General features: G+C 44.7%; 1 protein-coding gene across 2 annotated transcripts in view; it reads right to left on the reverse strand.

Moving 5' to 3' along the window:
• Positions 1 to 16,627, reverse strand: part of phkb (phosphorylase kinase, beta) — a 94,921-nt gene that overhangs the window by 4,918 nt on the left and 73,376 nt on the right. For both annotated transcript variants that reach the window (XM_079737100.1, XM_079737099.1), the window contains 3 exons: positions 11,895 to 11,985; positions 10,995 to 11,200; positions 9,971 to 10,105 (listed from right to left, as the gene is read on the reverse strand). In XM_079737100.1, the coding sequence (XP_079593226.1) occupies positions 9,971 to 10,105; positions 10,995 to 11,200; positions 11,895 to 11,985 (432 nt within the window). The remainder of the gene's footprint in view (positions 1 to 9,970; positions 10,106 to 10,994; positions 11,201 to 11,894; positions 11,986 to 16,627) is intronic.

Raw genomic sequence — 16,627 nt, forward strand, 5'->3', positions numbered from 1 at the left:
TCCGCTCCTGATTCTCCTCCACAGGCTGTTTGTTGCCGCTGTGGACTGATTGTGGGAGTGGCATCGGGGATATAAGAACACCTGTCCCGATCTCTGGTGGATGATCCCGCACGCATCCCGCTTCCGTGTTGCAACGCCAGGCTGTGCCACACCGGCACTAAGCGCCTTATGTATAGAGTTTATTGATATTTACTGCAAGTTGCTGTTAAGCACTAATTTCCCATGTGGGAACATTCTTGCTTTTACTATCATTTATGCGTTGGTGGTTGGCTTCACGTTTTTAGTTCAGGTTAGAGCAGCGTAGTTAGAGGACCCAGCAGAATCACCTACCTTTTATTTCTGGTCAGGAGGAAGAAAGTTTGTTCCCCCAGAGTTAGATTTAGTTAGGGTGTCCTTTCTGTTTGGTTCTATTTCCTTTCGTTGATTTAATAACCATCCCGCCATGTGTCTAAAGCAATGCTTAAATAAATTCATTGTTTCCAACGCAGCCCATTGTCTTCAGCCTACATGTTATTTTGTACCATCTCCGACCATGTGATGGTGCCGTAACAAGTGGTGTGTAGTGGTGTGTATTGGGGTAGTGGTGTGTAGTTGTGTGAAGTGGTGTTAGTGGTGTGTAGTGGTGTGTAGTTGTGTGAAGTGGTGTTAGTGGTGTGTAGTGGTTTAGTGGTGTGTAGTTGTGTGTAGTAATTGTGTGTAGTGGTGTGCAGTGGTGTGTAGTGGTGTGTAGTGGTGTGTAGAAGAGGCGAAGTGGCCGTTGGGACGATCAGGATTTCCCGGTCGGCCGGCCGGCCAGCGAAGTCAGGTGGACCGGCCCACAATTATTGTGAGCGGCTGCGAGACATCGGCAAGCCGGCCCTGAGCATAATTGAAACCACTTCAAGGCTCCACCCTCTGTGAAAATCCCAGAGATATACTAAACTTAGCACAAAAAGTAAGGAAATTTGTGTTTGGTTTGTGTTTTATTTTTCTGTGGTAACAATGCTTTTTGGCAATAACTCTTATACCGTTGGAAAGCCTGTATAGTTCCCTTTCAAATGGTGCCCCAATTGTAGGGAACATGCACTTGTGGGATGAGCAGCAGAGCTGAGTATGTGGGTTGTGCCCATGAAAAATTTGCCAAATCTTCTCTGCCAATGTCAAACAGCTTATTCTGCCATTTACTCGTTTGGTGTTTGGTGGATTGGATGATTGAAGTTTGAAGAAACAAGACATATTGGCAATTTAATAATATATTAATTTCACAAACAGGAGCCTCAGTAGCGGGTGGAAGAACCCTACACAGCCACAACAGCCTGGGACCTCCTCCTCATGCTGGTCACCAGCCTGGTCACACACTGCTGTGGGATGGCATCCCATTCTTCAACCAGCATTTGTCACAAGTCAGCCAACGTGGTTGTGTTGGTCACTCTGGCACGAACAGCACGCCCAAGCTGATCCCACAAGTGTTCAATGGGGTTGAGGTCAGGACTGCTAGCAGGCCATTCCATCCTCTCCACTCCCACATTCTGGAGGTAGTCTCTGATAAACCCCTCCCTGTGGGGGCGAGCGTTGTCATCTTGGATGATAGAGTTTGGTCCCAGACTGTGGAGATATGGGATTGCCACTGGTTGCAGAATCTCATCTCTATATCTCTCTGCATTGAGATTGCCTCCAATGATGATAAGCCTCATTTTTCCAGTGAGGGAGATGCCACCCCACACCATCACACTGCCTCCACCAAAAGATTATATTCTATAGGTGCAGCAATCAGCATAGCGTTCTCCGCGTCTTCTCCACACTTTGACCCTAAGATCCAACTGCCGTAGGCAGAATCTGGACTCATCACTGAACATAACATTCCTCCACATGTTTAGGTTCCAGTGCATTTGTTGCCGACACCAGCGCAAACGGGCCTGACGGTGAAGAGCAGTCATGGCAGGACTCCTGGCAGCCTTATGAGACCGAAGATTGGCTGCGTGTAGTCTGTTCCGGATTGTCTGGGCAGAGAGCCGTCGGCCATATCGTCCTGCAAACCTTGACTGCAAATCTACAGAGACTAGTCCCCTATACGTCAGGCAAGTGTTGACAGGGTGATGAAATGGTCTTTTTGGGTGTCGTCTTCTTGGGACGCCGACTTCGGCCTGTCTTTGACATCCCCCGTTATATGGAACTTGGCCTTCAGTTTGGAGAGGGTAATAGGGCTCACTCCAAATAATGCCCCAACTTGGTTTTGCGGAAAACCAGCTTGAAGTTGCCCTATCACAAGGGCCCCCTGCAGGTCAAGTCTATTTTGGGAAATGTAGGATATATGAGTGGCCCCCCGTCTAATGGCATGACCCAAGATACGTCAGACAGAGAAAGCGCGGAAGTTCGAGACAGTGGAAGGATTTACGTGGTTGCTTGCTTGTTGTGGCACTTATGGAAGGCAAGAGAAAGGAGAAAGGAGGGGCAGAAAAGGCCATCAGTCAAACGTGGCATGCTGATTCTTGGAGCAGACAGTTACTGACTGTAGCTGTACTTACAGTTGTAGGGCCCAGGCTCACAGGTGCTGCCAACCAGGTGCCAATCAGGCACCTGATTGGTAGCACCTGGGGGTACCAGAAGCTCAAAACAAGTGTCAATAGCAACAGCAAAATAACCTGTTTGGCAATGGCAGAAAAGATTTGGCAAATTTTTCATGGGCGCAACCCACATACTCAGCGCTGCTGCTCATCCCACAAATGCATGCTCCTTCCAAATGGGGCACCATTTGAAAGGGAACTAAACAGGCTTTCCAATGATATGAGATTTATTGCCAAAAAGCATTGTTACCACAGAAAAGTAATCTACCAAACACAAATTTCCTTACTTTTTGTCCTAAGTTTATATAATATAAGCAAACGTCCAACCAATATTTATACCACTTGCTTACTCTCTATATCTCATTCATGATTTATTTTTATATATTTTTTTTACTTCATTATTCAGGCGTTACAGAACTTTCATGGTCATGAATAGAAAATACGAACTGCAGTTTCATTTCTTTGTTTGATCTTGAATTGACGCAGAATGGAGCAAAGGCTCCTGGGATTGGGAAATGCATTTATCCAATGAACAGATTGCAGGTCAAGTCTATTTTGGGAAATGTAGGAGGATATATGAGTGGCCCCCCGTCTAATGGCATGACCCAAGATACGTCAGACAGAGAAAGCGCGGAAGTTCGAGACAGTGGAAGGATTTACGTGGTTGCTTGCTTGTTGTGGCACTTATGGAAGGCAAGAGAAAGGAGAAAGGAGGGGCAGAAAGGGCAGAATAAAGAAGAAGCGGATGCTGAAGGGGGATTCATCTAAGTGCTCAAAAATAAGGGATTTATTCAGAAGTCAGGCATCAACGAGTCGTGCAGGGCCCGTATTACAGAAACTTCCTATCTTAAATCCTAAGTTAAGATAGGAGGCTCTAAGATAGGATTTTTTCTGATTTGGTATTACAGAAGCAAATCCTAACTTACTTTAGGAATCCTATCTCATCTCACCAAATCCTATCTTATGTCTGTTTAGGAAATCCTAACTGCTAAATTCAACAACCGTACACAACATGTATGTCTATTGCTTAGCAACCGCCACTTCTCCGTTCTGACTATCACCTATAAACATGGACGATAATAATAGGAGAGCTTTAAATTTCAAAACAGACGAGCTGGAGGTCTTAGTTGTTTCAGTGGAAAAGGTGAAGGATATTCTGTCGCCGACTGTCAGCGCAGAAAAAAAAAAAGTTGAATGGGCTAAAATAGCTGACGCTGTCACCGCGGTGTCGGGGATCTGGCAGAGCGTTGATTCCCTCAAAAAAAAATGTCAACAATGACAAGCAATGTTAAGCGGAAATCAGCTATCTAGCTGAAAGAACAAAAAAAAACTGGTGGCGGCTCCTCCCCTTACCCCTGCTGAGTGCCGCATCGTCTGGCTTCTTGACAAAGTCCACTATGAAAGGTAAGAAAGTCTGAACGCTAGCTTCTTTACACTTTAATTGCGCTCATGGACATAGACTAACAAGATACCATATTCATACAGGTATTCCTGGTGGATGTGAGGTTGGACTGGAGGTTGGGCTGGAGGTTGGAGATCTTTTCCAAAACGGCCTAATTACTCTGAAGGTGGTAGAGGAGTGCAGCCAGGGGGCCACCTGTGAATCACCATCGTCCCAAATGGCACCACCCTGGTAATTTTTTAACCAATAATAATAACATAATAATGATTATAAGACATGTGTAAAGTAAACTAAATTGCACTCATTTAATTAAATTGCTCATCATTTTGATATATTTTATAAGCCTGAAATCAATTGCTTTATTATAGCGTAGGTCTAATAAGCTATTTCCACTTTGATTTTACAGCCAAAAGAAGGAAGTCTTCGGCGGACACCATGGCTCTACTGGAGAAAGAAAGGGAGAGGCTGGAGTTAGAGGGGGAGAGGCTGTCTGTAGAGAAGGAGAGGCTGGAGTTAGAGGGGGAGAGGCTGTCTGTAGAGAAGGAGAGGCTGTCTGTAGAGAAGGAGAGGCTGGAGTTAGAGGGGGAGAGGCTGTCTGTAGAGAAGGAGAGGCTGGAGTTAGAGGGGGAGAGGCTGTCTGTAGAGAAGGAGAGGCTGTCTGTAGAGAAGGAGAGGCTGGAGTTAGAGGGGGAGAGGCTGTCTGTAGAGAAGGAGAGGCTGGAGTTAGAGGGGGAGAGGCTGTCTGTAGAGAAGGAGAGGCTGGAGTTAGAGGGGGAGAGGCTGTTTGTAGAGAAGGAGAGGCTGGAGTTAGAGGGGGAGAGGCTGTTTGTAGAGAAGGAGAGGCTGGAGTTAGAGGGGGAGAGGCTGTCTGTAGAGAAGGAGAGGCTGGAGTTAGAGGGGGAGAAATTTGAGTGGGAGAAGTCGAGCAGAATAAGGCTCTGCAGAAAGTGCAGCAAAGAAATTTAATTTAATCCAAACAAATTGTTTATATTTACAGATCTGTTTATTTAAATCATAAGTCCTATCAATTAATGTATATAGTTATTTATTGGTATGTATAATCAGTATTATAAGCTCTAAAAATATATTTACATTTATATTACATATTTCACCTGTTTATTTCAATCATTAGTCCTATTAATTAATGTAGATAGTTATTTATTGGTATGCATAATGATCATTAGTATATAAGCTCTAATATATTATTAAATTTACATTACATATTTCACCTGTTTATTTAAATCATTAGTCCTATCAATTTATGCATAGCTATTTATTTTTATGTATAATTACACTCTTAAATTGTATTAAACTATATATATATTTATCATTACACTGTCATTACTAATTATTATTATTGTTTTGATTTTTATTTAGCCTATTAGCTTCTATTCTCCCCATATTAATAATCTAGGCCGGTTATTTCAAAGAAATCCTGAATCAGTTGATTCCTGATGTTGACCCCAGTGACAAGCCCCTGCGGCTCTGGTTTCGCAGCATGGCCTTCTGGTTCTGCTGCGTCCATCTCAGGGTCAGGAAGATTGGCCATTCTACACATGTTGTGCAGCACTGCTGTGGCTTTAATAAACAACACTACTTTCTCGGGTGAATACTGGAGGTAGCCTCCACTTGTGTCATGGCATCTCCATCTGATTAAAAAGATTTTAGACATTATGTTCATGCACTGTTAAGAGGTCTTGCCAGTTCATCAACATTAACTTTTTCTATTACTAAATGTATACTAAATAACTAGACCTAAAGGCTACTTGCTCTTCCAGAATCCAAACAGACGCTCCTGCCTTGACCTGCACTTTTTGTGAGCTTGGTTATACCTATTGGATTAAAAATTCATAGATAACAGCCTAACCACAACACTAGTGTTATTTTGTTGAGAATTTAAAAAAAATATTTCAAAAAATCTGTGTACCGCATGGCTGCTGGCGAGCGCTCATTTCCCACTGGAGTCATGAGGTATGGTTTAAGGGATAGCCAGAATCCCCAAGAAGCCTGCCACTCTGATGCGTTTCCTCCAAATAGGTATTGATGTCACTGCAGAGATACACAACTGCTAAGACAACTCCTCCGCTTTCGAAAACAAAATATATTGGGGGGCCAGTCTGCTTATCGCTGTTGCCACCATCGTCATATTAAGAGAAATTGCCGTCTGGGACATTTTCGCCATGTCGGCAACCTCGCTCAGAAAATCCCCTTTTGCAAAAACCCGTTGTGCACTGGTCAGTTGAACGACTACCGGGAGAGCCCCGTGTCGCCTCGTTGGCCTCTCCAACGCTGGTCGCAGCTGCTCGGCTAGCTGAAGTATCATCGCCCGAGGGAATCTATAGCGGTTGATGAGGGTTTTGTCGTCAAAACGCAGCACATCGTCCGGGTTGCTTAACAACCTTTCTATGTATAAATTACGGCTGTTCTGGTTGTCTTCATTTTCTAAAATGCCGAATAAAATTATCGCAGCCATCACTCACACTGATAACTACGGCTAGATGATGTCCGACGCAAAACTTAGGATGGCCAAACAGTTATCCTAAAGTTAGGAGACTTTTTTTTAAGATTTTGGCAATTAGGATGCTTCTGTAATACACTTTTCCTATCTTGAATTAAGATAGAAGCAATGACTTAGGAACTGTTAATCTGTAACAACAATTTTCCTAAATCTGGTCCTAGCTCAAATTACAATGGTTACCCAACAGTTAAGATAGGAATTGTGAGATAAGAAGTTTCTGTAATACGGGCCCAGGTGAATTGACAGAAAAACAGTTAGTTAGCCTGATGTTATTGCTAGGCGGGAGCTAGCTAGTCAAATGTGTATGTGCTGGTATAGTTCAGACGAATGAATGACTTAGCCAATTAAATAGACTGACTGTCTCTTGGATTCGACCACATTTTGTTTGTCAGCAAGTGTTCGGTTTTCTTAATAGCCTTGCTGCTACTGCTAGAAAGTCAAGCTAAGTAGGCTAATTAATTTGAGCAAGAGCTGCTACTAGCAGAAGTTAAGTAATGTTAGCCCATGCAAGTGAGCAGGGTTTATAGGGATGGGCAACGATCGTTGAATAGTCGTCACGTAGAATATCGAATAATGAATGTGACTATTGTTATTTATTACACGGCTCTTCTCAATGCTGTTGAACGCTCTGTTCACTTGCATGGGCCTTCACAACTTCCAGCAGTGAATATTTTTTTGGTAATTCACTGTTGCAAAGCATATAATGACCGCTGTCAAGGAAAGTTTTTTTTTCTTCAAGTATCACTCCGCAAGTAGTCCGGTAAATTATCAACCCCAGCGTCCTCGGTTGCTAAGCGACGTCAACGTCTTTGGCGGACTATTTCTCTGCTGATCAACACTACGAATGCTGGTAACAAAAAATTGTAAAAAGACTCACAGTGTGAAGTTATTTTTTTTGACGTGTCTAGTTCACCGTCATACAGGCTGTGTTCAGTAAAATAAATTAATAAATAAATAGCGATCTGTTTTCGGCGCATGTAGGCCTAACTGCCTAAGCCCACGTTGAAATAATTTTGATGCTGAATGTTGATGGCTCAGTTGGTGAAATAAACAGATTGACTTCATACAAATCATAAAAGCCTCTCCCTGTGTCATTGTGTGTGCCTGCGTGCGTTCATGGGGGGGTTCTTGATTGACCGATTTTCGAATATTATTTGAATACTTCTCAGCGAAAATTGAATAGTATTTTTGCCAGAAATGCACATCCCTATATATATATATATATATATATACATATTAGTTGTATCATTTTATTTTGATGTTATATTTCATATAAATAGTTATATTTTATATTAATAGAAAACCCATAAAAGTTTTAAGGTACGGCCACACTGAACACTTTACGCGCGTTAGAGGCGTAGTAAAATCGGCATTTTTGCATAGGGAACCATTGGTTCAGGCGCGTAGATGCGTTACACGCGCTAAAGCAGCGTGTTTGGCGCGTTAGACGCGTACGCCTTGTTCACACTACATGCGTCCGTCGGCGGATGACCGAGGGCGTGTCTGACGCATAGGAGACTAGTCTCTGTAGACGCTTACTGCAGCCAATCAAATCGCTTCCCGCTACAAAAGCGATGTGTGGATATATATACAAAAGATGACACAAACAACAGTGACTAAATGATGATGACTAAAAAACAATCCTATCATTCCACATTTCTTTAAAAAAATATAACGGCCGGATTTCTTCTGCTTCTTTCTGCTTGTTATTGCAAAATGGATCCAGGAAACGCGTGGAGTGTGTTTGCATAACCGCGATCTGATTGGCCAATGGATCCGCCGCTGCCTGAAAAGTTGAACATTTCTCAACTTTTTGCCGCAGGCCACGGAGCCGAATGGACGGACGGACCCTGAATGCATTTCACGAACGCCCCATGCAAAGTCAATAAGATCTGTCGACGGAGGGAGGTAGTGTGAAAAGGCCTTACGCACCTAAATAACACGACCAATGAAAAACACGCAGTTAAATTTTTTTTACTTTTTACGCTCCTACGCGTGACGCTTAGCCGTGATAGCCAATCAGCGTTGAGCTTGACCCGATGTCACTGGCAGAGCGACGGAGCCGAGGACGCACAGAAGCAGAAAGAACATGGACGACCAAGTTATCGTTTCAGTGTGTGCTGAAACGATGAGGAGGTTGTGAAACTCATCCAGCTGTGAGCGCCTACGTAGGATGTCGTGCTGGAGTTTAGATTCCCTGCCCGAGAATCTAAACTCAAACGCTTGATCAAAGGCCCGGCCTGAGGATAGTGGTGGGAAATATCGGCCCGGCTCGGGCCGGGCCTTTGATCAAGCGTTTGTTTGTTTTTTTTAAATCAGTGCTTTATTGGCCATATCTGAGGAGAAATCTATGCTATAAACAGAAATATTATAGGCCTTTATTACACAGGTCTTCTCAATGCCGTGGAACACTCCGTTCACTTGCATGGGTAGTAGTCTGGTAACTTGTCAACCCCAGCGTCTTCGGTTGCTAAGCGATGTCAACGTCTTTGGCGGACTATTTCTCTGCTGATCAACACTACGAATGCTGGTAACGAATAAATTGTAAAAAGACACACCATGTGAAGTTATTTTTTCGTTTTGGCAAGTAGCCGTGTAATAAGCGGGATAATGTATGGAACGTCGCCGGTCATTATCGAAAATTAGCCCCTTCAGGGCGAAGCAAGACACCTCCGCTGCGCGTCGATGTCCTGTTCGCCCTGTCGGGGCTTAATTCCCGATAATGACCGGCGTTTTATACATTATCCCTTACAAATATATTTAGCAGAGTAGGCCTGGGGCTTATTTCCCGATAATGACCGGCGTTCTATACATTATCCCTTACATATATATTTAGCAGAGTAGGCCTAAGTAAAAAATGTGTACAAAGTTACACATGTATTAAATGTCGGGTTGAAATCGGGCTCGGGCTCATAATTACAGTTAATGTGTCGGGCCGGGCCGGGTCGGGCTTGATTTTCTGGGCCCGAACTAAGCTCTATCATGCACCCAAACACGGCAGTGTTCCTACTCTCCTCGAACACCCACAACAAATACAGCGCAGCGATGGTGGTGATCTCAGCCATGTTTGTAGAGCAAAAGAAAAGTAGCGGGGGAAAATACCTTTTGGGCGGGCTCCTCTAGCTGCCTAGCCGCGTTAGGCGTGTTGAACCATTTTTGTGACACACAATGATCAAGCGTCAGGTTAGGCGCGTTACACGCGTAATCTTACGCACGTAACGCGTTCAGTGTGGCCATACCTTTAAACCTACACTTTATTGTCAATATTGTGCATTTGCGTAGTGCCATCTAGTGGTCAGATTTCATATTTCGTTAAGTCCTCCCCAAATGCGTAGACTTGGTTGAGGGCCGGGCCGGTCAGAATTTTCCCAGTGGCTTTTAGTGCCCCACTCCAACCCTGGTGTGTAGTGGTGGTAGTGGTTTGTAGTGGTATGTAGTGGTGCAAGTGGTGTGTAATTGTGTGTAGCATTGTGTAGCAGCTGTGTGTAGTGGTGTGTAGTTGTGTACCTGCTGCTGATCTGCGGCTGCAGTACGTCCAGCAGCAGCTGCTTGACGTCGCTGGGGGACAGCTGGTACACGTCCTGGGACGGCAGCCCCCCCGCACGGATCTTCAGCTCGTGCTGCATGGCCTGGACGATCCAGCTGGGGACACGGGGGGGGGGGGCACCAGAGAGGGGTGGGCAGTATTACACAGAGCTCTCTGTCGCCCCGCACAATAAAGAGTGTTTGAAGTGGGATCAAAGGACCTCCTCTCCTTGATCTTTGGGTCCTTTTGTCTGAACTATGGCCCCGTCCACACAGAGCCGAAACAGGCGAAAACGATCCGGTTTCGTTTCATGCGGTTCAGGAATATCTCATTGATTCATTGCGAAACCGCATCGAGCTGTAAAAACGCTGTTGTAAATATTCAAGGCGTTGGTTCTCCACAGAAAAAAGTGGAGCGCATCAAGCCTGCGCGCATACAGCCTGCGCGCTGTAGACAAACATTCAGTCACGAGGAGATTCAACCTTTTAAATTGAGCAGAAATAATTTTTAATGTACAGTTAGTAATTACATTTTTCAAGGGGTTGTATTTAAAGCTACAAAAAGAATACAAATAAAATAATAAATAAAAAATTTGCCGGCTCCGTCTGGACGGTCGGACGAAGCGCACCAGACTTATGCGGTTTCACCAAAAAATCGGCTCCGTGTGGAAGGGGCCTATGTCGACTTTGTGGAATCAGGAAATTAAACTCAAATGTCGTTAATATTCTCGCTTTGGTTCTGTCTTTTTTTTTGTCTGTAATATTCTTTATTCAAAATAAAAGTCTTATCATAAAAAGTGCTTGCATTGTCCCGCCTACCCGATCCAGATGTTCAGCCCCTCCCCCCCACCCAGTCCAGATGTTCAGTCTACCCGATCCAGATGTTCAGCCCCTCCCCCCCACCCAGTCCAGATGTTCAGTCTACCCGATCCAGATGTTCAGCCCCCCCCTTCTGGATCCAGATGTTCACCCCCCCCTACCCGATCCAGATGTTCAGCCCCCCTACCCGATCCTGATGTTGAGCATGCCACTGAACAGCTGGGGGCTGTTAGAGATGATCCAGCCGATGTGGATCAGCAGCTCCTGCTGCAGCACAGCTTGACTCTCGCCCCCCTCTGGGGCACAGCGCAGATACAGCAGCGCCTTGATCTCCCCCGGGGACAGCGGCTTGGAGACCACCTCCTCCTCCTGGCCGAACACGCCCAGGGTCACCTGGCCGGGCACGCACGCACGCACAGACACACACGCGTCAAGAGGACAGGGAAACACACACAAAAGCATGCATATACACACACGCACACACAAACAGCACAGCCAAATGATGACACACACGGCGCAGGGTGCGCTACCAGGGCCGGACGTCCACTAGTGTTGCTGCACACGTGCTTAAGATGCACATGTGTGTGTGTCTTTGGGTGTGTGTCTGTGTGTGTGTTTGTGTCTGCTTTCTCTGGGGGTGTGTCACATGACGCAAGGGGACCCTGACTGCGGCTCCGGCGTTCTATCTTGGGATAATGATACCTCACCACTTTGACTGATAGAGACGCTTTTATCTCCTTTAATCTGGAATCTGTTCCTCTGAGCTGCAGAAGCCTCGTCTTTGAAGAGCGAGGCCACAGTTCAGTGTCTGAGCCTCAATCCGAGCCTCAATCTGAGCCTCAATCCAAGCCTTAATCTGAGCCTCAATCTGAGCCTCAATCTGAGCCTCTCTTAAACTGCAGAATCGCTAGGAGTCCAGAATGAAATACAACGAAATATAAACTACATAGCATACTATAAACTACATAATATACTCAGTATACTATGTTATTTATAGTATACTATGTAGTTTATACATGGATATATGATATAGTAAAAAGTATACCATATGGTATACCCAGTTGGGGTTAGGGTTAGGTCCACTTACCTGTTTGCCATGCACTAACACACTAGTTATACTGGGGGCAAGGCTGTCCACCAGCTTAGTTAACAGACTAGCAGCGAGCCGCACCACCGACCTGCAGGACGCAAACACATCACAGCCATCAGTGCCACATGCTCTAGAGCAGTCTTTCCCAAAGACTGGGTCAGGGAGATTTTAATTGGGTCGCCAAATAAATAATAAAAAAAAAAAAAGTATATATAAAAAAAAACAACTTTTTTTTTTCTTTTTACAAAAATACTTTGGCATTATTTTGGCATCTATCTCTACAGTTTCAGTCTTACTTCTTGCTGCTGAAACACCCGAAATTTCTCCCCTGGGGGATTAATAAAGTTTTATCTTATCTTAACTAATTGATTGATTGATTGACTGTTTGATAACAATAGCTGCCTATAAATACACGCCTAACTGTTCGGCATGAGCATTTAAAAAAACTTTAAACAAGAAGCATGATTTTGATAGTACTGTATTTTTTTTTATATTAGGTTGCGATGGTTTGTAATTTTAAAAAAATGGGTCCCCAGAAAAAAGGTTTGGGAAACACTGCTCTAGAGGACAGACAGCAGGGTGCTCTGGAGCTGCTTCAGCACCACATGCTCTCGAAGACAATTACAATTACAATTACAAAAGACGGACGGCAGGGTGTTCTGGAGCTTCATGCTCTAGAGCAGGGGTTCCCAAAGGGGGGGTCGCGGGACGCCGAGGGGTGGGTCGCGGAATGATTTCCATGAATCAAATAATAAAAAAAATTATAATAAAAAAATTAAATAATAATAAAATACATTTGGAAAAATTAAAATACAGAAGAATTCAGCCATAGCTGTCAAAATTATGAAACATGGTAGTTAAAATCAAAATAAAACTACAGATTTTCCTCCTGAGGTGATTGCGACAGATTAACGATAGCATCATTTGCAGGCGTCAGGTCACTTTACGGCTCCACAGTAAACATCACAAAGCGGGCCAGTAGATTTTCTCTGAACTAGCTCATTGATGACTTTTTGATGATTTTTCAAAATGAAACGTTGGTTAATACCGTTGATAAAGAGTCAGCTGATTGACAGAGTGAAGAAAGGGAAATATGCTTTACAGTTAGACGAATCCACGGATGTATCAAACTGTGCCCAGTTGCTTGTTTTCGTTAGATATAGTTTTGATGGAAAACTTAACGAGGACCTGCTATTTTGCGCCCCGCTGGAGGGAACATGCACAGGCGAGGAAATTTTCACAAAACTTGACAACAAACTGAAAGAAGAGGGTCTGTCTTGGGATGAATGCATCGGTGTGTGTACAGACGGTGCTGCAGCAATGCTGGGGAAAAAGAAAGGACTTAAAGCAAGATTCTTACAAGTGTCGCCCCACATAAAATTCACGCACTGTATTATCCACAGAGAGGCTCTTGCGAGTAAAACGCTCGGCCCAGAGCTGAAAAGTGTTCTTGAGACTGCAATAAAAATTGTCAACCACATTAAATCGCGTCCACTCAACACCAGGCTGTTTGCCACTCTCTGCAATGAACTGGGATCGCAGCACGAGGGCCTGCTGTTCCACACAGAAGTCAGATGGCTTTCACGGGGAAATGTTCTCAGCCGCCTGTTTGAGCTGTGGGACGAGGTGCGCTTATTTCTGATGGAGCATGGGTCCCAGCTCGCTGACCACCTGACTGACCCTGACTGGTTAACAAGGCTAGCGTATCTGTCTTGCATTTTTGACAGACTGAATGGACTTAACCTGTCATTGCAAGGTGAAAACACAAGCATCATGTCAATGAGTGATAAAATCTGCGTATTCAAGAGAAAAGTGGATCGCTGGACTGCACGAGTTGAAATGGGAAGGATTGACATGCTTAATGAGCTGGACGAATTCATGGAAGAAAATGATCTGAGTGTTCACATTGTGAAGACGTCTATAACTACCCACCTTCAAGCCCTCCTGGAACACTTTGACAAGTATTTCCCTGAGGAAACGGCTCTTGAACAATATGACTGGATAAAATCACCATTCACTGTAACCACCGCAAGTCATCTGTCAGCCGGCATGGAGGACGCACTGATTGAGCTGTCATGTGACCGCACTTTAAAGACAGATTTTAATTCCAAGACGCTTGCTGAGTTCTGGTTTTCAGTCGAGAGGGAATATCCACAGCTATCCAAGGCCGCGATGGACGTACTGACGCCGTTTGGCTCCACATACCTGTGCGAAAAAACTTTCTCTGCACTGACATATATTAAAAATAAATACAGATCACGTCTAAATGTGGGGGATGATCTCCGTGCGGCCGTCTCAACAATTAAACCGAGAATGGACTTGCTGTGTTCCGCGCATTGTGCGCATCCATCTCATTAGATGAGATTAACGCTGAAACATAGTTGCCAGCAACAATGTACATATGTTTACAACAGTTTGTGGATATTACCCTGACTGAGATATTCTTCTGTTCAAGTGGAAATGAAAGTAATGTTTCAAAGTTAAGTTTGCACATGACAGCAATACTGTGCACTCATGTTACATGGATATTATTTTGACTGAGGGATTCTGCTTTTTATCAAACAGTAAATTTCTATATGTAAAATCAAATCAGGCTGCTCTGTTCTTTTGTGTTGTCGTTAAGCCCGTGTTTGGATAAGCCTAGTGCGTATGGCCTGTGCGCACATTTTAATTTATTTTTTCAGTTACGTCCGGGGATAGTGGGGGTCGCCAGTCTCTGGCACCGTTATTTTGGGGGTCGCGGGTTGAAAAGTTTGGGAACCCCTGCTCTAGAGGACAGACAGACTGCAGGGTGCAGGGTGTTCTGGAGCTGCTTCTGGAGGCTGTTGTTTCAGGAGGAGATGGTGGTGTGGAACACCAGTATTATGGAGATCAGCATAAAGAAAATGAAGTTCATAAAGAACATGAAGCCATTAATAAAGTGCAGAGCAAATGCCTTAGACATAATTAGTATAGAGTCGATATATCTCCTAGGAGACATTAACATATGTCTTTCTCCCAGGAGAACGGCTCGCTCGTCAGAAGGACGTGGACAAATGAAGTTACTTAAGGAAATCAATTAAAAGTAATTTAATTATGAGTCGGCACAAATAAAGCGGCATTAAGCCGAGGAATACAGGAGACGACAGGAGACGGAAGGAGCCCATCAGAACGTCACTATGCTCACACACTGGGGAACCTATCAGAACGTCACTATGCTCACACGCTGGGGAACCTATCAGAACGTCACTATGGTCACACGCTGGGGAACCTATCAGAACGTCACTACGCTCACACACTGGGGAACCTATCAGAACGTCACTATGCTCACACACTGGGGAACCTATCAGAACGTCACTATGCTCACACACTGGGGAACCTATCAGAACGTCACTATGCTCACACACTGGGGAACCTATTTCAAGCTCCACTTCTCATGTCAGGGGAATGAGAAAGTAATCAAGTTTGTATTGATGTGTTTTCAGAGGTGGAGGCTAGCCCCAAGCTTTTGGATTCAGACGGAGCCCTAAGCTTATTCCTGTGTGCCCGCGTCAGATAAATGACAACAACATAATATACAGATTCCAGTGAACATTAGTAACAAGCCGCTGAGCCGTCTGTCAGACATCCTATAACAAACCCAAAACAGCGGAATGCAGAAGCATGCAGTGAATGAATAATGGATCAAGATAAGAGACAGGTCAACCTAGCTCTGTAATGGTTCATAAAGATTAAGCCAACAGCACCAAGTTATGTTTACAAATCCGACAATGCTGCTCGCTTAGCCGAGCTAGCCTGGCGATCCTCAAGGCTGTGTGCGAGAACTCTCGTCTTAGTTTCACATTTAGATAAAGTTCAAAGTTGAAACGCCAGCCTTTATTACTTTGAGGAAACAGGGATAAAGCTTGAAAACACTCTGAGGTTAACTCATTTGTGTAATGTTGGCTTAGAGACGCCATCTAAAAAGTAAGAAAGCATTTTATTTACATTTCAAGAATATGTGGAAATACGTTGTACTTTGCTAATATTTCCGATCCATAACGTCCAGGCTACCGGACGGTGTGCAGAAGTTGTCCAGCCAAGCTAAGAGCTAACAGCTAAGAGCTCACAGTTAGCTGCGTGCAGACAGGCCCTCCCTGCTGGTACCTGTTTCCCATGCACCAGGATAGTGGTGATGTGCGGCGCGATAGAGCTGGCAAACTTCTGTAGTGTGGCCGCCGCCTGGCGCACTGCCAGCCTGGGGTTGCCAGATTGAGTGGCGGTTATGTTACGGTTCAGGGAAGGGAAATGGTTTGATAAAGGACAGACAGGAGAGGAAGATTAAAAAAGGGAATTGTGGAGTTGTTAAAATATCCTTAAAACAACGTTGCTTCCACTATAATATGTCTAATGCTGAGTGAGTGTGTGTGTGCGCGCGCGCGCGCGCGCGTGCGTGCGTGCGTGTGTGTGTGTGTGTGTGTGTGTGTGTGTGTGTGTGTGTGTGTGTGTGTGTGTGTGTGTGTGTGTGTGTGTGTGTGTGTGTAAGTGTATGCGTGTGTGCGTGTGTCTGCATGTGTGTGTGTGTGTGTGCATCTGCATGTGTGTGTGTCGGTGTGTGTGTGTGTGTGTATGAGTGTCTGTTTGTGTGTGTGTGTATTAGTATGAGTATGTGTGCGCGTGCGTGTATGAGTCAGTGTGCGTGTGTGTGTGTGTGTGTGTGTGTGTGTGTGTGTGTGTGTGTGTGTGTGTGTGTGTGTGTGTGTGTGTGTGTG

This window comes from Pollachius pollachius, assembly GCF_949987615.1.
Source record: "Pollachius pollachius genome assembly, chromosome: 5".
In the NCBI taxonomy this organism is placed as follows: Eukaryota; Metazoa; Chordata; class Actinopteri; order Gadiformes; family Gadidae; genus Pollachius; species Pollachius pollachius.